Raw genomic sequence first — 22616 nt, 5'->3', positions numbered from 1 at the left:
TACTTTATGCTGCTTACTTTCTGGTTTACTTAAGGGTGCAGAGGGCCCAATCTCCATCACTTCACTTGGAGTAATAACCTTCTGTTCTGCTGCTTCAAAAGAAATCTGAAGTTAACTAACTCCTGCAGGGATCTTATTTTACAGTAATCATAAATACTTTCATACTTATCAAACTCTGAACTATGTACAGGGAAAGGATATGGAAATACAATATTCTTACCGCTTTTTATGTTATATCATATTCAGAAAAAAATATCTGTATTCTTCTAATCTGTCACTTACTAATTTCTGGATTACTCAAAGGTGCAGTGGACATCAACCCAATCATTTCACTGGCATTAAGAATTTTCTGTTCTGCTGATTCTGTTAAAAAGGACAAATTTGACGTTTACATGATATTTCAGCGCTCAGTTTTCTGGCAAGCATTCATAGGGTGAATAAAAAAACACACATCAACCTCTTTGCACTTTAAGTTGTACTAATAAAATATGCAAAAAAATTAAATAAATCAACTGATACAATCTGTTGAGCAAATTCTCTGTCACTTACTTGTTTCCGGTTTACTCAAGGGTGCAGTGGGCACAATCCCCATCACGTCACTTACAGTAAGGACCTTCGGATGTGCTGATTCTGTTTAAAAGGATGATTATGAGGTTAATGTCATCCTGCAGAGCCCAACATTAAAAGAACAGTTCACAAAAAATGTATTTACATCAACGATTCACTCTGACGTTGGAAACCTGTATGATTTTTCATGATAAGGGAACATTAAAGATACTATTTAGCAAGATATCTAGTCTGCTTTTTTGAATAAGAAAAAAATACATAAATAAGAACTAGGCCTGACCAACCCCCCAAAAAGCTCTAAAAAGTAGAAGTCAAAGCCACTCAATACGTTTGTGAGAAACAGACCATAAGTTGCTATTCACTGAAAATGTTGTCTTCCAGCACAGGTCGCAAATCTCCTTCACTAACCAAATAAGGTCCTGAGTTAAGCACACTGGAAACTCTATATTATCTATCATAAATCTACCACAATTAATCTGCAGCAGAATTTCTGTATGACGATTTAAATGATTGCCTCCTTGTTCTATACACAGTATGTAGAAATTCTGCTAAATAACTTATTTTGTGTTCCACTGATATATATATATATAATCATACTGCTTTATAGGGGAGTAGATTATAATTTTGTTAACGACATTTAAAGCATACCTTTTCATGTCATTACTTATCATTATACTTATCATAATCTCAACTACGGGACAATCACACAAAGAGAAATTTGTGTGAAAAACATGATGAGCTTACTTGTGGGTACAATGCCTTTGTAAGTGCTGGCAACATGACCATTGACATTGTGAGTGTTGACCACTACGTGATAGGTTTGGGCTGCTTCCAGCTCAGTAATGGAGAGATGGCTGCCGGTCACATTTTTCCTCAGTACCAGACTGTGATCCTTCAGACGAGTCACAGTAACCTCATGGGTTGCCTTTGAATCGCCACTCAACCACTGTAGGGAGAATCCGCTGGAGGTGACGTTAACCAGATGCAGTTCCTCCATACCCGTTTCTGGTCAAACACATTCATAATGTGACATGACTTAAACCCTAAACATTGTTTTATAAACAAATACACACAACCTACAGCGCATACTGTCAGTACCTTTATGTTTTGAGTCATGAACCTCCTGCTGTCCATAATGCTTCTGGCGTTTCCTGGAAAAAGACATCATAGCGATATTCACACAATATATTGACAAACTCAGCATTAACATGAATTAAATTAATTAGCAACTCATAGAGTACAGTCTGTCTGTCTGTCTATGCAGGAGCAACATCAAATGCGTGCATGTGCGGTTTACAGGGAACTTTGCTCATAAGTATACTCACTCCTCTGTTTGTGGAAAAGTGAACGGGGCTTTGTGTGGTTGGTCACTCTGATACCACTGGCACTTCTTAGAGACTTCAGGCGACAGGTAGAAAGCATTTTCAACTATATATAAAGAATAAAGAAACTGTTAGTAACAGTTCCTGAAGAAAAACCTGGTACGAAATGACAGGCTAATACATCATTGGATATAATAGGCAACTTTCCTAAACATTTTGAGAACGTTAAATGATAACTTACGGCCGAGGTACTTGGGCAACAGTCTGGCAAATGTCTGAATATGGTCATCATAGAAGCCTGAAGGTCTATCCACCCTCTTAAAGAACACATCTGATGGCTCGCTTGCCACTTGGGCCAGGACACGGACATCACCTGAACTGAACAGCTTTCCAACTGCCATCACCACTATGAAGTATCCTTTGCATTTAACTTCAGTAGCGGCCCTTATTATCCTCTCCTCGTGCAGTTCAACTGGTCCAGTCACCAACAGAACTAATACCTTCAAGTGGCGGGAATGTGGTGCCTTCTCAAACACATGCTCAACAGTGCCTTCAAGAGCAGCTGCAAGGGCACGTCCTCCCTCCAGCTGGTGTACCTTATCCTGTAAGAAGCTTCGAACACTGTTTGGTGAGTTGTGATTTGTCAAACCGAAGGCCACCCTGATGGGAATGCCACTGCCATTGTGCAAGTATTCATAAGGTGCATGCTGGACAAGTGCCACTCGAGCATGATGGGTAGTGCTGGTTGGCTCAGGGGACATCTCTAGCTGCTCTACCATTAGAGCCACATATTGCTTTATCTCTAAGAAGACGGAGGGCCAGGTGCTCTCTGAGCTATCGAGAATGAAGGCCATGTCGATGTCCAAGTCAGTGGTGGGATCCCTCCGGTCTCGGACTCCACGTGGAGGAATATAATCACAGATCTGATCCGGGGCACAGAAGTCTAAAAGAATTGTGACAGATGAAATATTCCATTCAAACATTCTCTTTTGTTACTGTTTTGCCAGTTTAAAAAGTTTATTTAAAATAAATTAGTTTGGTGGCTTTTTTAATGCTGAACAGTAGTACACATGATAACACAGTTTTACCCAGGCAGATATGGCACGTCATGATCTTCTTGATTACATTGTTGTATTCAGCACTTCCAGGTGAGGGTAGGACATTAATCTGGGCTAATGCAGTGTTGTTAAGCTGAAACAGAGTGATTGTAACATAATTATATGCTTTCATTTACACCAAACATCTAATCAGAACATCGGTTATGTCAAGTTTTCACTTAATTTACAACTGTTGCACTAAAACACTTATTAAACCTGTCAGGTAAAGTTTATGTAGAGTTAATTACAGTTAATTAATCCAAGAGGTTGACATTTCCAAACATTTCCCATTTCACAACTTCAAACACTACAAAATTATGTAAGCTGCAATCTGATTTGGAAATTAGCTCACTGAAGGTGTGAAGTTACTTGGCAATTTTTTACAATCACAGTTGTTGTGCCTATGACCTGAACATTTTAAGCTTAACTAAGCATTAAGGCAGAGACCAACACCAAAGTAAAGTTACACAATATATGCATTTCAGTACAAAGAGGTCAAGCCTATGTACTGGGGCAATGAAACAACTACTGTCACGATGGCCCAACATTGTATGGCTGCTACACTTTCTGAACAGTATTCTAATGTTTAAAGACAAAGGGCATTCACACAAGGACAGTTGACGAAGCCACTTAGATGAGTGATGAAACATACTAAATGAATGAAAACATTTACCAACACTAATGGAAATGGAATGAAACTAGTTATTATTCTTAAAGACGCCAATTACAATATTTGCCCTTCTACTGCTCCTACCTGCAAGGCTCTTGTGAGTTGACGATCTTCACGGTTAAGAAGGAATACAGAGGAGATTCCTGCATCGTAGAGGCGCAGAGCAGCGGCACTGAATTCTTGTGTGACTGTCACAGGGCCGTTGACAAAGAAAACAGCAACCTTACGCACAAGGAAGCCACTGCGAACTCTCTTGAATGTGTTCTGTGCAATGAAGTTCATGGCTGTCTCCAAGCTGCGCTGCTTACGGGTCTGCTGAGCCTGGAGCCCTTGAACTCGCTCAACAAGTGCTCGCTTCTTCTGGCTATCTCCAAAGCGTATCTCGGTAGTCACCTCATTGTTGTAGAGCGCTAGAGCAACACGGGCGCCTCGGGGACAGTTGCTCTCAGCAATAGTGATGTCACTGACCAAGCGGAGAACAGTGTCCCGCATGTTGTTGAAAGCAGAGCGGGATACACCATCTGATGAATCCAGGGCAAAGGCCAACTCAGTGGGGTATAGGGGACATTCCTGAGCACCTGAGGAATTAAATATTCAAAAGCTGAACTGGAAGTACAGTATTTCGTAATGAGTGTTTGAAACTCTTACAGCACAGTGGAAATGCAGAGGAGATTGTTCACTCTTCACTTACCATAGCAGCAAGCTAAAAAAAGAAAGAAAAAGAAAGAAAGATTTCAAAACATTAAAGTATAACTATAAGAAAGTCTATAAAAGTATAACTCAAACTATAAGAAAGGGAACATAATTAGATCTACACTGGAGAATCAATATACTTACGACAGTTATCCCTAATTTTCTTGACCAAATCACATTGCTGTATGGACAAAAATTGTTCATTAATTTTCAAAACATTTCAGTAGGAATAAACAATAAAGACACTTATAAAGTGAAAGAAAGGAAAAGTACATACCACAGCACCAACTCCTCGGGGTCCTTTAAGGCCCTGTTTTTGACAACAGAAAAAAAAATCAGTTGCAAAAAATGAGAGAGAAACACTTTCTCAACAGCTGAACACAGCTGGGTAGAGCGATCTGGATTTAATCCACAGAGCATTTTAGTGAGCCAAACTAATGTCTGTCACCAGTAAAAAAAAGTAATAATAATCAACAGCTTGAGTAAATCAAAGCAAAGAAAATTGCACACTTTGTAAGAGAGAACAGCCCTTGTTTCATGCCTCAACTGAGCCACATTGTTAATTCAAAGTCAACATTACTGTATTTAAAGATTTGTTGCAGGATTTTTTTTGAATACGTCAAAGAAATCCGTATAGTATCAAAATATTTTGCTTACGTAGGGCCCAGGGTATCCATTATCTCCCTTTTGACCAGGACCACCACGTCCTCCTGAGGTACCCTACAAAACATATTATCTGTCATTACCAGCATTATGGACGTAATGACCTCATAAAAACAGTTCAATCAAGATTACTCACCCTCTGGCCATTGTTTCCTCTAGGTCCAGGTCCTCCTTTTGAACCAGGGTCACCTGCCTCACCCTTTCAATCGATTCAGATTTAACATCTAGTTACTTCTATTGTTTTGCACAGTGCATTTGTATAAAAACTACAGTATATGCTGTAAAACATTCAAGGCTGCAGACAACTCCAGTCATCTCACCTTTGGACCAGGGAAACCAGGGAAACCTTCATCACCCTAAAACAACATTAAATTGTGTTTAGTGTAAAATACATTTTGAGTAAATAGTACTTAAGCACTATGCTAAAAAAAATGATTATACAGCAACACACACTCACCTTTCTTCCTTTAGGACCAGGTACACCAAACCCATCTCGCCCATCCTCACCCTGTATTGACAGGAAATCTCCTTAGTTTAACTCTCATTTGTATTCTGAATTTAACTACCCATCTAGACCAATCTGGTAATATACAGAAGATGGGACTGATAAATGAACATTGTGCTGTATGTTTTCATTTTTATAATTATTCTATCTATTCATCAGTGTCTCACATAATAATGCTGATGGTTATTATTTGTTATTATTGCTACATGTATTTGGTATGACTGGTGCAGGTTGTGTGACTCCTCACTTACAGGCTCCCCACGGGGTCCCTGGGGTCCAACAACACCTTTAGGTCCTGAGTCCCCTGGTTCACCCTTTAGAGTGAAAGTGAAAAATGTGAATCATAATTTTATAAATATAAAAGGTGCAATGGTGACACACAAAGCAGTTAAGATCGAATGAAATGTAACAGCTGAAAGAGCACCCTACTTTTCACATTAATGCAGTGGAAAAAAAAGTGAGTTAACTTCCTCTGCCCAAATTGTACAAATACAAACTCCCCAGAAACTTTGCTTTAGGTCGACAGTGAGATGTTTTCTTTAATAAATTGCTTAAGCTTGCCAGTGGTAACTGAAGTAAGAGAGTGAAACTGCTTGGAAAAGGAATTGCTAATGCTAAAGATGACCAGTACCTTGCGGCCAACAGCACCTCTTCTGCCCTTTTCTCCAGAAGGTCCTGGCAGTCCTCCTGGCCCCTAAAAATAAATATAAAATAAGATGAATGCTTTCCTCATATAAAGCAGGAGATGTATTCTTTTCATTTGTTAAGTAATAAACCAAAACTCCTTCTTTGTGCAAGTATAAAGTTATTAAACCTTTTGTCTGCACCCGAATCCTTGTTACAATCACTTTTTTGGTAGCAGAGAAAACAAGGAAAAGAACATGCTTAAACTTCTTCTCTTACCCTTGGACCAGGGTTTCCATCCTCTCCTCTAAGACCAGGTGCTCCAATTGGTCCAGCGGGACCCTAAAATAAGTACAGATACATAATATTTATATTATATATAATATATTTTCTATTTAATAATAAAACTGTGGGACATGCGTGCAAATTTCCATGAAAAATAAATGTAACCAGATTGTAAACCATATTGGAGCCATTATGTTTGAATGTATAACATGTCATGGGTCTTTTGTTTTACACAACTGCTATTTACAACTTATTAATTTACCCGAGGTCCTCCAATTCCTGTCTCTCCTGCTAAACCATCACTTCCGGGCCTTCCAGCAGCACCCTATAGATGCAACAGAGCCATCAAAAAACAAAACAAATCAATTTAATAAAACAACAACACTATGGATTACTATGGGAGCGTTAAAATAATGTTTATTTCCATTAATGGCATGGAATAGCTTATGTCTACTCACAGCTTGACCGGGAGGCCCCCTTCTACCATCAGAGCCCTTTTTCAAAAGAGAAGGTGAATAATATTATGAAAAGAACATCTGTCACTCATCATTTCATGTTCTGATACAAAACATTTCAAATCATGTATTACCATAGATAACAGGGCTTAAACTTGAGGTAACAAGTACTATTTTGAATGGTTATTAAAGCCAAATATATATATATTTTTTTTTTTAATTAGTTTATCTCATAATAGTGTACAAATTTCTTGTGTGTTTAGGTTCTAAACATTTGATTGAGCTAAGGGGTTTTAAGAGAAGATTTATGAACTGGTTAAGTTAGAAAAATAATTCCCTTTGGTCGAGAAAACATACCCGTCTGCCTGGTTCACCAGGACCTCCTTTAGTTCCATCCACCCCTGGCTCTCCCTAAAGAAAACACATCAATGAACTCTGCATTGCAGTTGTGCATTTTATTCACAAAGTACAAACAAACATTTTATAGTCCACATTGAAAAAATATGCAGAAACGAATAAGTCTTACAGACCTTGACCATTGCCAGAAACTAAAATACAATGTGATGAGAAATAATTGATATAACAACTTACATGACTTTTAAATTAGATTATTAGTGTAGAACTATAAATTAAGACGAGATTAAGCTTGTTACTTTACAATATAGATGCATGAACATTTTCTATGGTCCTGACCACTGACCAGGCACAATCAAATAAATATAAAAATCCACCAGAATGACTGACTAAGTTTAAAAAAATTGACCATACCGCTGGGCCAGCATCGCCTGGGTCACCTTTTGGTCCCCTCTGGTTGTTGTCTCTTCCAGGGGTGCCCTATAACAACAACAGCAACATCAAATTCTCTTATTGAATGAAGACTAAGTCATTCTAAATTACAACACATTCTTGAGTAACATACTGGATCACCACGTATTCCAGTCTGACCAACATCTCCTGCCTGGCCTTTGGCCCCTTTAGGCCCCTAGAAACAAAAAAGATCAGATAAACTCTATTTTATTTATTTATTTTAAATTTATTCCACATGACTCCACGGCTATATTCTACATGACTTACCCTTTGACCAGGGTTTCCTCTATCTCCTGGAGGCCCAACAACACCACTTGTTCCCTGAAAGACAACAACACATTTTAACTGGCATTCACTGAGAACACTGACTGCAAACCATTGTACAACAGATCACTGGTAAAATGTTTCTAGAAAAAACAGAATTAAACATGTTTGCGAGACAACAGCTGACCTCTTCTCCATTGATTCCATCTAAACCAATCTCTCCAATTTCACCCTTAAAGAAAACAAATGTTATCAATTAAACATATTCTTTTAATATGATAAAATGTAAATGTTATATTACAGTAATATATTATTATAGAATTATTATTCACTATTAAATAGTTATGTAGTTAATATATATATATATATATATATATATATATATATATATATATATATATATATATATATATATTCAACACAAGTAAAAAGTTCTTACCTTTTCACCATTGTATCCTCGAGATCCCTAAAAACAACAACATTGGATTAGTCAATCAATATGTTTTAGCCATAATCTGCTTTCTTAACAAGTGAGATTTACTTGAAATGCACTTACTTTAACACCTCTTTGACCTGGACATCCTTGGAATCCTTGAGTTCCATTTACACCAGGTGGACCTCTCTCTCCCTGTGAAAATACGGATTATCACAATCATGAGAAAAAAACATACCACATGTACAAACTTTGTATTTTTGACAAAATGTTGCCTTCTAATTCAACAATGCACATTGATTTAATGACAACGGCAAAGTTTAAGATGATAGATAGAAGACATGGGGTAGGTAGAGGATTAATTTTATTTACAAGCAAATACATTAAATAAATAGAAGTAACAACAGTGTTATAGTTTAAATTAATAAATGATCACATTATTTGTAATCTGATTACATAGCATGCATTACTTATAACATGTTACCCTAACACTCTGAAAAGGTATGTATAGGATCTGTCTATTTATTAGTGCATGTTGGGAAAAAAGATTTAACTGTAGTGAGAAACTGGGCATTTAGAATCAAGTGAGAAGCTAGATCTAGAGCTAGGAATCACAGACAAAATAGAGTAAAAAAATATGCCTTTAAAATCATTTTAGAAATTCATAGTAGTTAATGAATACATGCTCACCGGACCACCTTCATCACCAGGATGTCCACTGAAGCCCAGACCACCAGACTGACCCTATAGACAATCACACATGGAAATGTGGACATGAGTGAGTAAAATTCAGAATTTGAAATTGTACTAGCCTAAAATATGTTGTTTCTTAAAGAAAAATGTATTAGACCTTTGGTCCAGGAACACCAACAGCTCCTCTGTCCCCTCTCTGGCCATTACACTTGCATGGAACAGAACAGCATTCCCGCTCAGCAATGTTATCCTTAAAAAGAGAATTTATTTTTTCAACCATAATCATATTAGACAAACATATTTATTTCTTTTTGTCACTGAGGTAGGTCATCCCTTAGTTTGCTTATTTGACTGAGCAATGAGGACAGTTCTTACCAGTTCTTCTAGAAGCTCATAATCCAAGTCCATGAGGTTGACACGCAGAGGTCGTGTGTACCTGAAGCCACGGCCAAATTCCAAGAGAACTGCATCTTCAAATCGTGGCACTCTCTCCAGTGCAACAAGAATGAAACTACTAACACCTTAAAGAAAGAAAGAAAAGCAAAATTAAAATGTGTGTGGTAACATATTGTGAGATGTATAAATCATCAACAACAAAAGTTTCAAAAGTATCGGAAAATAAAAAAATAAATAAACTGATACAACAATAATAAATAAAGAAACAGATTGTATTGTTACAACCAATATATATTTGATTGTGAATTAATGCAGTTCATAAGACATTTTCATATTTATAATCATGGTTATGCTTACCAGCTAAACGCATCAATTCAACTTGCTCTTTCAGAATGTTGTACTGGACATCTAATCCATCAGTTAAGTGTATCACAACCTTTATGAGTGTAAAAACACAATTAATTTAATTTATAACACAGATATTTTTTTTATAAATATACAGTCAATACATACAATATGGTAAGATTTTGAGGTTAAAGCTCTTTGCCCTGAAATAAAATGATGTACCTTGATACTGTCTGAAGGCTGATTCTTCAATCTATCAGCATAAGCCTTGATTGTGGCACCATTCAGAACAAAAGGTCCACGATTTCGGAGGGCCTTGAAGGGCTCAAGAAGCTCTGTGTATCTGCTGGTGAAGTCCAGCTGCACAGGCTCTGAGGCAGAGTCCATCGCTAACATGCCAACTTGTACTGAGGGAACCTGGCCAGAAGTGCAGCTGATGGGCTGCATCTGGGTAATACGTTGGAGAATAGCAGACATCTTTGAATCTAATGATCTCTGAGCAGCAAAAATGTTCTGTGCAGCCACATCAAACCCCACAAGAACATCCAACTTGCATGCTGCCAGGGAGTAGAAAGAGATGGCGATTAATGACAATCAAGAGTAAACCGCTGTTCAAAACACTTAGGGCCAGATTTACTAACAGCTTGCGCAAGTGCAACCCCTCTTTTGGCATTAAACAAAAAACTACTGTCAGGATTTACTAAAGACATACAATGAAAAATTTGCACTGAAAAGGCGTGGACCGTGTTATTTTTTTTTTGGCTGACCTTATTGCATATGCATTTGTAAGAGTTTCCTTTTCAGACGCAAAATTTATGGGAGGAGAGTATTTAAAGGAATTATGCAAGGTGATTTACTAATGTTAGTCAATTTACTGGTATTTGCACCATTATTTACCACCCAAAAAAGCATGTCCTAAACCAGATGCTAATTTGCACTGCTCTTAGTAGATTGCCCCAGTCATTGCTTCTTTGTTCTTTAATTTGCATGTCACCAGTAGATCACTCGCAGAAATTTCCACTCCCATCTGTGCTTATTGGAATTGTGCTCTCACGCTAATTTGCCCTGTTTAGTAAATCTGGCCCTTAAACTGTACACTTAAACTTTCATTTGATAAAAACAACAACAAACAAACCTCTTGTAGCATCCTTTACTCCAGTGCACAGTCCTATTCCTTTCACCTCATCATCAAGTGTTTCCAAAATCTGTTCATTCAGCTCAGAGAGCTCTTGGAAGGTGCTGGCTCGGGCCACTGTAGTAGCTTCACTGCCCAAATTATTGAGCTCGTCCTCAATATCACCCACCCCAACAGCATAGATGCGCACACCACTGGCTTTGAGACCTAATGCTGCTGTTTTGCTGTCATCCCTTGACCGTCCACCAGTGACTACCATTAGAATCTGTGGAACTCCCTCATCCTTACGACTGCCTCTTTCTTTTACAAAATGTGTTTTCTGAACATGGCGAATGGCATTGCCTGTTTTAATTTCTCGACCTCCCTTGTACTCTGCTCGAGTTATAGCATTGATAATATCATCCTTATTTTTGTGGGAGTTGAGGTAGAATACATCGGTCACATCAGTAGCATAATGTGCTAGACCAATCTGAATTTGGTCTCTCTCAGTAAAGAACAGGTCAATTAAATTAAGAATAAATTCCATGACCTCTTTGAAATTGTCCTTGCCAAGATTGATTGAGCCATCAACCAAAAAGACAATGTCAGCAACCTTGGCTGGTGGGAGTCCATCAGCTACGGGAAACCAGACAAAATAAAACATTTAGATCCTATTATGATACATGCATCATGTACGGTATGTCTAAAATAACAGTTACAGTAATGCCCCACTTACTTGGCTCGTCGGGTAGAATTTCCTCTGCAATCGTTCCATTAAGTCTGGCTATAAACTTGCTCTGTATGTTTGGAAGATTTGGGAAAGTAGTCACCTGCAGAACGTCATCAGAAGTGGTGGTAATCTGTGACAGCTGTCTTGGGTCTGCATTTTCTGCACCAATTCCTATACAATTGACCCGAGCGCCTTTGAGAATTGGGCCATAATTAGATACGTCGGATGTTGACCTTCCACCAGTGAGCACAACCAAGTGCTGGGAAGCCTGTGACAGACGTACCCCAGCAGAAGGTTGGAGCTCATTTCGAATCACATACTTTATTGCCTCAGCTAGGTCAGCACCACGTCCACCCATGTGACGCAGTCTTTTGATTGCAGAGATGACAGATTGCTTGTTGTCGTGGGAGTTCAAAGAGAACTCAGTTTTAGGTCTTTCACCATACTGTACCAGAGCCACGCGAACTTGGTCAGGTTGTACATCAAGCTGATCAACCACTTTCAAGATAAAGTCACGAATGTGAGCAACACCGCTTTGTCCAACACTGTCAGTGCCATCAATGAGGAAGATGATGTCCTTTCTTCCAAAATTAAGAACGACTGATAAGAAACAAAAAAGAAAATAAACTAGTAAATGGACTGCATATTCTAAAAATGGTATGTGCTTGTGTAAAAATAAACATGACAGGAATAAATTAAGCATCAAATATTCTGATATAGTTGATTAACCTGAAATAACTTTTTAATAAAACCAGAAAAAGTAGAATACCTTTTGGAATAGGGGGGTTAGCAATATCATCTCTGGTCATGGTACTGACTTTGGTCAAAAGCTCTTGCTCCACGCTTGAAAGTTGCTTGAAGTCACTAATGGTGTATGTTAGTTCCGGCCTAAAAGAAATTAATTTTAACTCCTCTGCATCCGCATTATGAGCTCCAACTGCTAAGGGAGCAACATGGCTTAACTTCAGTTGGTTAGCAGGACCAGATACGTCATCATTTGACTTTCCCCCGGTTACCAGGATGAGAAACTGGGGCACACCCTCTTCTACGCGGCTTCCGGTTGATCTTTGATAGATGTTCTTTGATACAAATTCCAGAGCTTGGCCAGTGTTAAGCTGATTGCCACCTTTGCTTCTCATTCTTCGTATTGCTTGACGAACTTCATCCTTGGTGGAGTAATCATTGAGGAGAAATTCCTTTTTGGGATCATCGCTGTACTGCACAACTGAGACCCTGACATTGTCGAGACCCACATCCAACTTCTCCACCACTCGCTGAACCATGTCTTTTATGGCAGGGAACTCAGTGCGCATCTTTGTTGTGCCATCAATAAGGAAAACAACATCCCTCTTATCTCCAGAAGGGACTGGAATTGTAGGCTCTATATTTTTGGAAATAAATAGAGATGTTTTTTTTTTTTTTTTTTTTTTTTTAACATACAAATAAATATGACAATAACCATAGCTATAACAATAGTAAATTGATCTCAATAAATACACAAATGAAACTGACAGTCTGACCACACAGGATTCACACACAGTTGCACAGATTTAATACCAAATCGAGTAGAACTCAACTTACTTATACAGTTATACAGACTGTCAGGTATATTTAAATAGTTAACAATTTTGTCTTTTGGACTTTATCAATTTTGTCACTCTGAAGATGTTCTTCCCCTCTTCACAGTTTATGGGATGATGTAAATATCCATTCTTGGTCTATTTTGTACATTTAAATGTAAAAATGCTCTAGATTGGTACTTATAAAAATTTTTTGTATGTCTTATCATGTGCACTGTTTGTTTAAGTTTAACTGTTTGTGCCATTTTAATTAATATAAGTCTTTGACTATTGTGGTAGGTCTGGCTGTTTCAGTATGTCACTCACACCATGATTGTTGTGTTTTTAAGATGCTGTGGCATGAATGTCTTAAAAACAAAAACAAAAAGTTGATGGAGAAGCTGACCACACTTAGTGTAGCCTTAGCCTCACTCCACTGCATACTGCACAAAACAGTGGAAAGTACTTTCTCGGTATAGCAAATTTTAATCTAATTGGCAGGCTTTATACATTTCTAGCAGTAACAAAAGCACACAGTTTTTAAGCCTTTTTTCCTATGCAAAATATTAGTCAATCATAAAAGTAGTTGAAATCTTAATGAAAGGCAGCACCAAAACTGAACATTTTATTAATATGGTCACTGAGTGACTATATAATACTGAAGAAGTTGGATTTACAATCCCTCCTCTTGTATTATAAAATGAATTGGAAATCAAAGTTTTCTTGAAACCAGTGTATTTATTCTAGTATTTATGTTGCGGGCAATGTCTGTATTTGTTATCTGAGAGGTGACCGAGGGTCTGACCCATGTTAGGAATGCAGTGACAGTATTTACTCCTTAAATCTGGCTTCCAGAGAATAATTATGTATTTTGTTTTGTTTAGTCATGAAAGTCAATAACGCATTAAATGTATCTACTAATGCATATTTAGTATGTGTAGTATGTCATTTAATATATTGTTTGTATACTAGGGAAGCAAGGAACAACATATATACAATAGGTTCATAGCCTACCTATCAAGTCAGTCCCTGAATATTGATTTAATTTCATTATAATTATCAGCATTTTAACTAACCAGATCATACAATTTAATATTAATTTAGAATACAGAAAAAAACACTTTAATTTTCTACATTGGCAATTGGTTTAATTTGCCCTATATTACTCTAAGGCTATACATATCACAATCAGCTGCTGGGTCATAATAGTAGAAATAAATAACTCCACATGATTTTTTTCTGTCTCTGTCATTCACAGTTTAAATCAGTGCATTGACTGAGTGCTGTCTGTCACTGCACTTTAAAAAAAAATCATGATTTGTTATTACAACTTTCAACAAATCATTTGTCTAATTAGCTTAGGTTCACAAATGTTTGTTTATGTTTCTTTCTTTGTATCAACTAAAATTTTTAGATTAAATGAGGTATGAATGAATCAGGTTAATTTAAGTTAAATAGAAGTTTTTACAGTGTGATTGTGTCTTTAATAATTCCTGTGCATGATGTTAATACCACATCCAGAATAATACGTCTAAAGTGTTTCTTCACATTTCGTCTTCTATGTGTGAAAGGGTATGAATGCATCGAAAACTTTACAGTGGATGGGAAACTCGTATCTCGTAACTTGTCTTCTATCGCTCCCACATCACATTATGTAAACAGCATTCATGACAAAGAGCTGCAGATGCAGATATCATGACAAGCTATCAATAAACACATACATTGTCCTCTGCTTCTGATGCTGACTCTGCGCCACTACGGACTGAAAAACACGCTGAATAAATTTAACTAAAAGACGGGGAGGAGCTGAAGCCTGACGCCGTTTTCATATAAGGTTTAAAGCGTTCTGAGACAATCACAAATTAATGTACAGATTACAGAGCTAATTACAATTTTTTAGGGGGGCGGAGTAGAAAAAGGACCTAGTTACGCCCCCGGTACCTGTAACATGTGAGAAGTGCCGGTATGCAAGAAAAAGTTAGGGTACAGCTTAAAATATAGAAGTGCCGATACTGCGTACCAGTGCGTACCGGCCCACTTTTAACACTGCTCTAACTCATTTTCTAAGGACCTTGGAAGTGTGGAGAACTTTGTCTTTAGTAAACTATCTGACAACTGATTTAACTTCAACTTTGACTCCTGATCTTCATTTAGCATATTATATGCTGTTCCCAGCATAGAATGCTGGTGTTGTTAGCAATCTTCTTTACTGGTTAACCAGCAAGACTTCTATATTTAACCAGCAGTAAGTGACAAAATATCTATATGACCAGCTTCATGAGCTTACAAGTTTTACTGATCCACTATACTGACCATCACTAACTATCAAAAACCAGGATGGGGCATGGAAATTCATGCTGGTCAGAGGTATTATCACATCAACTAGTAAAAACAATTCTGAAATGATTGAAATTACCTGAAGGGTATACAGGGCGCAAAATGGCTAACTCGTCATTAGATAGCTCAGTCAGGGTGGTGATGAGTTTGTCCTGAATTGTATAAAGTCCAGGCAAGTCATCAACTGTGTAGGCAAATGTGGGGACATAGGAGATCACTTGCAATTCCTGAGGGCTCACGTCTCTTGTTCCTATGCTAAGGGGGAAAGTTCCTGACTGTTTCATTGTAGTTGCAGATTGCCTTATATTGTCTGTTGCTTTTCCTCCTGAAACCACAACAACAAATTGTGGAACTCCCTCCTGTTTCCTTCCACCACGTCCAGAAACCAGAACTTCACGTCCAACAAAATCAATGGCCCGACCAAGGTTGCGCTGTCCCCCCCCTCGTTGTTGGAGTTCCTTGATGCCATTTAGGATACCTTCTTTGGTCCTATGTGAGTTGAGGTATATGTCTGCATATGGAGAATCTCCATACTGCACCACGCCAACTCGGATCTTGTTCTCACCAACATTGAGGTTCTCCACAACTCTGCGCACGAACTCCTGGATAATTGGGAACTCTCTGCCAACACCTTCAGAGCCATCAATCACAAAGACAATGTCCTTTTTGGGTCCTTCTGACTCCGCTAAAATTAAAAGAAAAAAAGAAAACAATTAAATATAAAATAATGCTGATTGGATGAAGGACAGTCTGTAAAATTGCAAACACCTAACAAAAACAAAAATATGAATATAATTAAACACTCGACACCCTTTGTACTCAATTATTGAACATGACTAATTTGCACTTGATTCCAACATCTATTGGTAAGACATCATGTCAGAAAGTGAAGTTTGTTCTGTTTCTTTACCTGGGAATAGCAGATGTGCAAGGTGTAATTTTCAACTGAATTTCTATAACTGAAATTGTTCAAATGAATTTGTGAAGATAATAAGATTTTCAAAAACAACAACAACAACAATGACGACAACAAAAACAAAAACAACAACAACAAAAAAACTAATATTTTGGAAATTTTTGAATATTTTGGAAAGAAATGCTTGCAATTTTTTTTAATAAAAATTGTCTCTTTGTTTTTAATGGAAAAAACAAGCAGATTAAATAGAACATTACATTTTCACAAGTCACACTTCTGATGTAAATGTGAAAATAACAATAAAACAATCTGACACCACCACAAAGATGGTGGGGCATGCATACCATTAAGTATAACACATTTAATATAAAAAAAAATATATGTATAATTAATCTCTAAAAATTCAATACAAAATAAAGATGTTTCCATTTATAACAGTAATGTTTTGGGAAAGAAATACATGTAAAGAAATACATGTAAAATTTGCTATGAAACTCTCTATACTAAGATGCTAACTTCTATGATGATGTTTGATGTTCTAAATTATTTTTAAACTAAACTTAATGATTAACACTTTCACTAAGGTGGGCTCTGTGGAAGTCAATGTGCTGCAAGGTGGATGTTTGATGCTTCTTACTGAGTAAAAAGTAAGGGACCCATACCAAAGTATTTCTGACATTATGGTCCATAGATATAATGTGGGTCTCTGCATAAATAAAAGATTGCAAATTTTGCTGAACCAAAAATAATAGAACATCTCTCCGCAACAAGCCACCAATCTTTAGGAAACGTTCATGTTTTAAGCAAAATGGTAAAGGATAATTCAAGCAAAGAAATTTACATACTGCTGGTGATACTTACCTTAGCAAGTACCATAAACTTTGAAACGAAATAAAGCAAGCATGTTTTATCTTTTTCTTACCTATTACAGTAGTAGTGATGGACATGCCCTCTAAAGGTACTGTGTTAATGTTGGTGAAAAGCTTCTGCTGGAGAGTGGAAAGATCAGCGAAGTCACTCACTGAGAGTGCATAACTAGGCTCATGGGAGATTTTCTGGAGTTCCCTGCTGTCTGAGCTCCTCGACCCTATCGCAAAGATAAGAACTCCCAGCTCTTTCAGGGATGAGGCTGGTGTGTCAACATTATCAGATGACTTTCCACCACTCAGCAGAATCAGTAACTGAGGCACACCTTCTACAAGTCTGCTTCCAGAGGAGGCAGTGAAGACATTGTCCCTCACGTACTGCAGAGCTGCCCCTGTGTTGAGGGGTCTCCCTCCTTTGTGCATCAGACCCCTGAGCGTGTCAAGCACGTCCTCCTTTCTTGAGTATGTGTTAAGATAGAAATGGGCCTCTGGATCTCTGCTGTACTGGACCACAGACACATGGTCTCCTTTCTCATACACATTCAGTCTCTCCACCATCCTCTCAACAAAGTCACGCATTGCAGGGAAAGAGCTCCTTGTGCGATCTGAACCATCCAGCAGGAACACTACATCCCTCCTAGCCATCCTCCGCTCAGCTATGGGTAGTGGAACGGAACACAAAGTCACGTGAGCCCTGGGTATCTTATATGGTCTGTGTGTGTGTGTGTGTGCTCTAGTCGGCAACTGCAAAAGGGAAAAAACGCTCCTATCCTTTCAGCTAGTTTACAGCCAATCTAACAGTCAAATGTTATTACTGTCTGCTAAAATAGCATCTAATTTTGGTCAGAGTAAAACTGCCTGAATACGGCAAAATGAGGTCTATAATTTAAAGGATATTTTCATCAAAAGACAAAAACTGTGCCTAAAACTGACGAACGAGCGAATAAACAAACACATTAAAACTCAACACTGCTTAACACCCCAGGGAGTTCAAACCCATCGCTTGTTAGGCTAATTTCCCCCGCCTCTGCTAACATGCATCGCAAGCATAAACCGTTTAGTGTCTACGGCATGCTTTGCAAGGAGAGCTCAGTGTGCTGTTTTCTAGAGACTTGTGATAATCTGTCTTACCCGCCACAGTAGGTGTCATCGGCTTGACTTGTACAAGCACATTGTTGAGGGAGCTGATAAACTGCTGCTGGACACTGGGAAGGTCAGAGAATTCATTGATGGGCTGTGCATAGGTAGGGTCGTTGGCAATTCTCTGCACCTCTCTGCTCGAATTTCTGGTGCCGATGCCAAAAATCAAGATTCTGCTCTCTTTTAGGGCGGAGGCAGGTGTATCTATGTTATCGCTTGACCGTCCTCCACTGAGGAGGATAAGAATCTGAGGGACACCCTCTTGCTTTCTACTCCCCGCAGAGGCGGTGAAGACACTGTCCCTCACGTACTGGAGAGCCGCCCCCGTGTTGAGGGGTCTCCCTCCTCTATGCCTCAGACCTCTGACAGTGTTCAGGATCTCCCCTTTTGTTGCGTAGGTATTCAGATAGAAATTGACCTCAGCGTCTCTACTGTACTGCACCACAGAAACACGGTCTCTGTTTGCCTCTATGTTGAATTGCTCCACTACTCGTTGCACAAAATCACGCATTGCTGGGAATGTATTTCTAGTGCCATCTGAACCGTCCAGCAAAAACACTACGTCCTTTCTGGGTATGGCGTCATCAGCTAGGAAAAGAAATCAGCATCATTAACACCAAGTAATTTCAAAACATCTTAAAAATGTCACATTAATTCAACCACCTCATCGACTACCTAAGCTGTGGGTAATGGTCCCACTGCTCATTACTACTTAGGGAGATCAACAAAGCACAGCCTGTGAGCTAGGTGTCATAAAGTTCTGCCAAGCACATACCAGTGAGAGTCGGTGAAGTTGGAGTGATGGGCATTGCAACAGCCTGGACAGAGGCCAGCAGCTGCTCTTGGACATTTGGGAGCTCACTGAAGTCGGACACGGACAGAGCATAATTGGGGTCGTATGAGATTCTCTGCAGTTCTCTGCTATCAGAGCCCCTCGATCCAATTCCAAAGGTCAAGACGCCAAGCTCTTTCAGAGAGGAGGCCGCTGCATCAACACTGTCGAGGGACCTTCCCCCGCTAAGCAAGATCAGTATCTGCGGCACACCCTCCAACCGTCTGCTGCCGGAGGAGGCAGTAAATACATTGTCTCTGACGTACTGGAGAGCTGCCCCTGTGTAGAGGGGTCTACCTCCTTTGTGTCTCAGACCTCTGACACGGTCAAGAACCTCTTCCTTTGTCGTGTAGCTATTTAGATAGAAATGGACCTCGGCTTCTCTACTGTACTGCACCACAGAAACACGGTCTCTGTTTGCCTCTATGGTGTATTGCTCCACTACTCTCTGCACAAAATCACGCATAGCTGGGAAAGAATTCCTAGTGCCATCTGAACCGTCCAGCAGAAACACTATGTCCTTTCTGGGTATGGCGTCATCAGCTAGGAAAAGAAATCAGCATCATTAACACCAAGTAATGTGCATAACGTTCATAAAACTTCAGAATGACACATCGGTTCATCACCTCATTAACTCTCTGAGCTATGGTTAAAAAAAAGTAGGGACATCATGAAGAAAAACAAGACACAGCGTATTGTAAAGTACTGCAACGCACGTACCGGTAAAAGTCTGTGAAGTTGGAGTGATGGGAATTGAAACAGCCTTGACAGAGGCCAGCAGCTGCTCTTGGACATCTGGAAGCTCACTGAAGTCGGACACGGACAGAGCATAATTGGGGTCGTATGAAATTCTCTGCAATTCTCTGCTATCAGAGCCCCTCGATCCTATTCCAAAAGTCAAGATGCCAAGCTCTTTCAGAGAGGAGGCTGCTGCCTCAACACTGTCAAATGACCTTCCCCCGCTAAGTAAAACCAGTATCTGCGGCACACCCTCCACCCGTCTGCTGCCGGAGGAGGCAGTAAAGACATTGTCTATGACGTACTGGAGCGCTGCCCCCGTGTAAAGGGGTCTGCCTCCTTTGTGCCGCAGACCTCTGACACTGTCAAGAATTTTTTCCTTTGTCTTGAACGTGTTTAGATAGAAATGGGCCTCTGGGTCTCTGCTGTACTGGACCACAGAAACTTGATCTCTGTTCTCAGCTACTTCCAATTTCTCCACCATTCTTTGCACAAATTCTTTCATTGCTGGGAACCCATTCCTAGTGGCATCCGATCCATCCAGCAGGAAGACAACATCTCTCCTCTGTCTACGGCCCTCAGCTAAAAACAGACATATTCGTGGGTCAGGTGGGGGGACATTGTAAGGAGAAAAAAAAAACACACACAATGCATTACACACTTGGTGCTCGATCATGCTTTTCGTGTTTTCGATATCGCGTCACCTCCCGTAAAGTTTTACTCTTCAGGAAGAAATACATTTCCTTCTGCAACTCATTAGAACTAGAGGAACAATATGGCACATTTCTCTAAGACCATAATAAAAGGAGAGGAATTACAGGAAGCCGGTTTGGCTTTTTTCTTACCTATCGTCGTGGTGGTGATAGACGTTCCCTCTACAAAGACTGTGTTAATGTTGGTGAAAAGCTGCTGCTGGACACTGGGAAGGTCAGCAAAGTCACTCACTGAGAGTGCATAACTAGGCTCATTGGAGATCTTCTGGAGTTCCCTGCTGTCTGAGCTCCTCGACCCTATCGCAAAGATAAGCACTCCCAGCTCTTTCAGGGATGAGGCTGGTGTGTCAACATTATCAAATGACTTTCCACCACTCAGCAGAATCAGTAACTGAGGCACACCTTCTACAAGTCTGCTTCCAGAGGAGGCAGTGAAGACATTGTCCCTCACGTACTGCAGAGCTGCCCCTGTGTTGAGGGGTCTCCCTCCTTTGTGCATCAGACCCCTGAGCGTGTCAAGCACATCCTCCTTTCTTGAATATGTGTTAAGATAGAAATGGGCCTCTGGATCTCTGCTGTACTGGACCACAGACACATGGTCTCCTTTCTCATACACATTCAGTCTCTCCACCATCCTCTCAACAAAGTCACGCATTGCAGGGAAAGAGCTCCTTGTGCCATCTGAACCATCGAGCAGGAACACTACATCCCTCCTAGCCATCCTCCGCTCAGCTATGGGTAGTGGAACAGAACACAAAGTCACGTGAGCCCTGGGTATCTTATATTGTCTGTGTGTGTGTGTGTGCTCTAGTCGGCAACTGCAAAAGGGAAAAAACGCTCCTATCCTTTCAGCTAGTTTACAGCCAATCTAACAGTCAAATGTTATTACTGTCTGCTAAAATAGCATCTAATTTTGGTCAGAGTAAAACTGCCTGAATACGGCAAAATGAGGTCTATAATTTAAAGGATATTTTCATCAAAAGACAAAAACTGTGCCTAAAACTGACGAACGAGCGAATAAACAAACACATTAAAACTCAACACTGCTTAACACCCCAGGGAGTTCAAACCCATCGCTTGTTAGGCTAATTTCCCCCGCCTCTGCTAACATGCATCGCTAGCATAAACCGTTTAGTGTCTACGGCATGCTTTGCAAGGAGAGCTCAGTGTGCTGTTTTCTAGAGACGTGTGATAATCTGTCTTACCCGCCACAGTAGGTGTCATCGGCTTGACTTGTACAAGCACATTGTTGAGGGAGCTGATAAACTGCTGCTGGACACTGGGAAGGTCAGAGAATTCATTGATGGGCTGTGCATAGGTAGGGTCGTTGGCAATTCTCTGCACCTCTCTGCTCGAATTTCTGGTGCCGATGCCAAAAATCAAGATTCCGCTCTCTTTTAGGGCGGAGGCAGGTGTATCTATGTTATCGCTTGACCGTCCTCCACTGAGGAGGATAAGAATCTGAGGGACACCCTCTTGCTTTCTACTCCCCGCAGAGGCGGTGAAGACACTGTCCCTCACGTACTGGAGAGCCGCCCCCGTGTTGAGGGGTCTCCCTCCTCTATGCCTCAGACCTCTGACAGTGTTCAGGATCTCCCCTTTTGTTGCGTAGGTATTCAGATAGAAATTGACCTCAGCGTCTCTACTGTACTGCACCACAGAAACACGGTCTCTGTTTGCCTCTATGCTGAATTGCTCCACTACTCGTTGCACAAAATCACGCATTGCTGGGAATGTATTTCTAGTGCCATCTGAACCGTCCAGCAAAAACACTACGTCCTTTCTGGGTATGGCGTCATCAGCTAGGAAAAGAAATCAGCATCATTAACACCAAGTAATTTCAAAACATCTT

At 39.7% G+C, this 22616-nt stretch overlaps 2 protein-coding genes across 9 annotated transcripts in view; both read right to left on the bottom strand.

Moving 5' to 3' along the window:
- The window catches only part of col6a3 (collagen, type VI, alpha 3), a 94882-nt gene that overhangs the window by 4513 nt on the left and 67753 nt on the right, over positions 1-22616 (bottom strand). For 3 of the 8 annotated variants that reach the window (XM_081368555.1, XM_081368558.1, XM_081368561.1), the window contains 36 exons: positions 15639-16244; positions 12433-13044; positions 11670-12263; positions 10955-11569; positions 10042-10376; positions 9832-9910; positions 9454-9599; positions 9236-9328; positions 9076-9129; positions 8509-8580; positions 8392-8418; positions 8140-8184; positions 7956-8009; positions 7801-7863; positions 7650-7715; positions 7239-7292; positions 6885-6920; positions 6689-6751; positions 6421-6483; positions 6149-6211; positions 5769-5831; positions 5470-5520; positions 5333-5368; positions 5149-5211; positions 5007-5069; positions 4627-4659; positions 4474-4530; positions 3741-4226; positions 2978-3080; positions 2131-2832; positions 1893-1995; positions 1666-1718; positions 1312-1572; positions 550-630; positions 283-363; positions 18-92 (listed from right to left, as the gene is read on the bottom strand). In XM_081368555.1, the coding sequence (XP_081224681.1) occupies positions 18-92; positions 283-363; positions 550-630; positions 1312-1572; positions 1666-1718; positions 1893-1995; positions 2131-2832; positions 2978-3080; positions 3741-4226; positions 4474-4530; positions 4627-4659; positions 5007-5069; positions 5149-5211; positions 5333-5368; positions 5470-5520; positions 5769-5831; positions 6149-6211; positions 6421-6483; positions 6689-6751; positions 6885-6920; positions 7239-7292; positions 7650-7715; positions 7801-7863; positions 7956-8009; positions 8140-8184; positions 8392-8418; positions 8509-8580; positions 9076-9129; positions 9236-9328; positions 9454-9599; positions 9832-9910; positions 10042-10376; positions 10955-11569; positions 11670-12263; positions 12433-13044; positions 15639-16244 (6051 nt within the window). Of the gene's footprint in view, positions 1-17; positions 93-282; positions 364-549; positions 631-1311; positions 1573-1665; positions 1719-1892; positions 1996-2130; positions 2833-2977; positions 3081-3740; positions 4227-4473; positions 4531-4626; positions 4660-5006; positions 5070-5148; positions 5212-5332; positions 5369-5469; positions 5521-5768; positions 5832-6148; positions 6212-6420; positions 6484-6688; positions 6752-6884; positions 6921-7238; positions 7293-7649; positions 7716-7800; positions 7864-7955; positions 8010-8139; positions 8185-8391; positions 8419-8508; positions 8581-9075; positions 9130-9235; positions 9329-9453; positions 9600-9831; positions 9911-10041; positions 10377-10954; positions 11570-11669; positions 12264-12432; positions 13045-15638; positions 16245-17397; positions 17998-18472; positions 19138-22616 lie in introns of those variants that run through there. The other 5 variants (XM_081368556.1, XM_081368559.1, XM_081368557.1 and 2 more) reach the window with 3 other exon arrangements.
- Positions 19210-22576, bottom strand: LOC308692504 (collagen alpha-3(VI) chain-like). The gene is made up of 4 exons (XM_081368563.1): positions 21970-22576; positions 20897-21496; positions 20034-20633; positions 19210-19856 (listed from the first exon to the last, which is right to left on the bottom strand). The coding sequence occupies exons 1-4, from the start codon at positions 22487-22489 to the stop codon at positions 19225-19227; spliced, it is 2352 nt and encodes a 783-aa protein (XP_081224689.1). The 5' UTR covers positions 22490-22576; the 3' UTR covers positions 19210-19224.

The sequence above is a fragment of the Scardinius erythrophthalmus genome (genome assembly GCF_964197995.2).
Source record: "Scardinius erythrophthalmus genome assembly, chromosome: 6".
In the NCBI taxonomy this organism is placed as follows: Eukaryota; Metazoa; Chordata; class Actinopteri; order Cypriniformes; family Leuciscidae; genus Scardinius; species Scardinius erythrophthalmus.
This window is presented reverse-complemented; position numbering and strand designations above follow the sequence as displayed.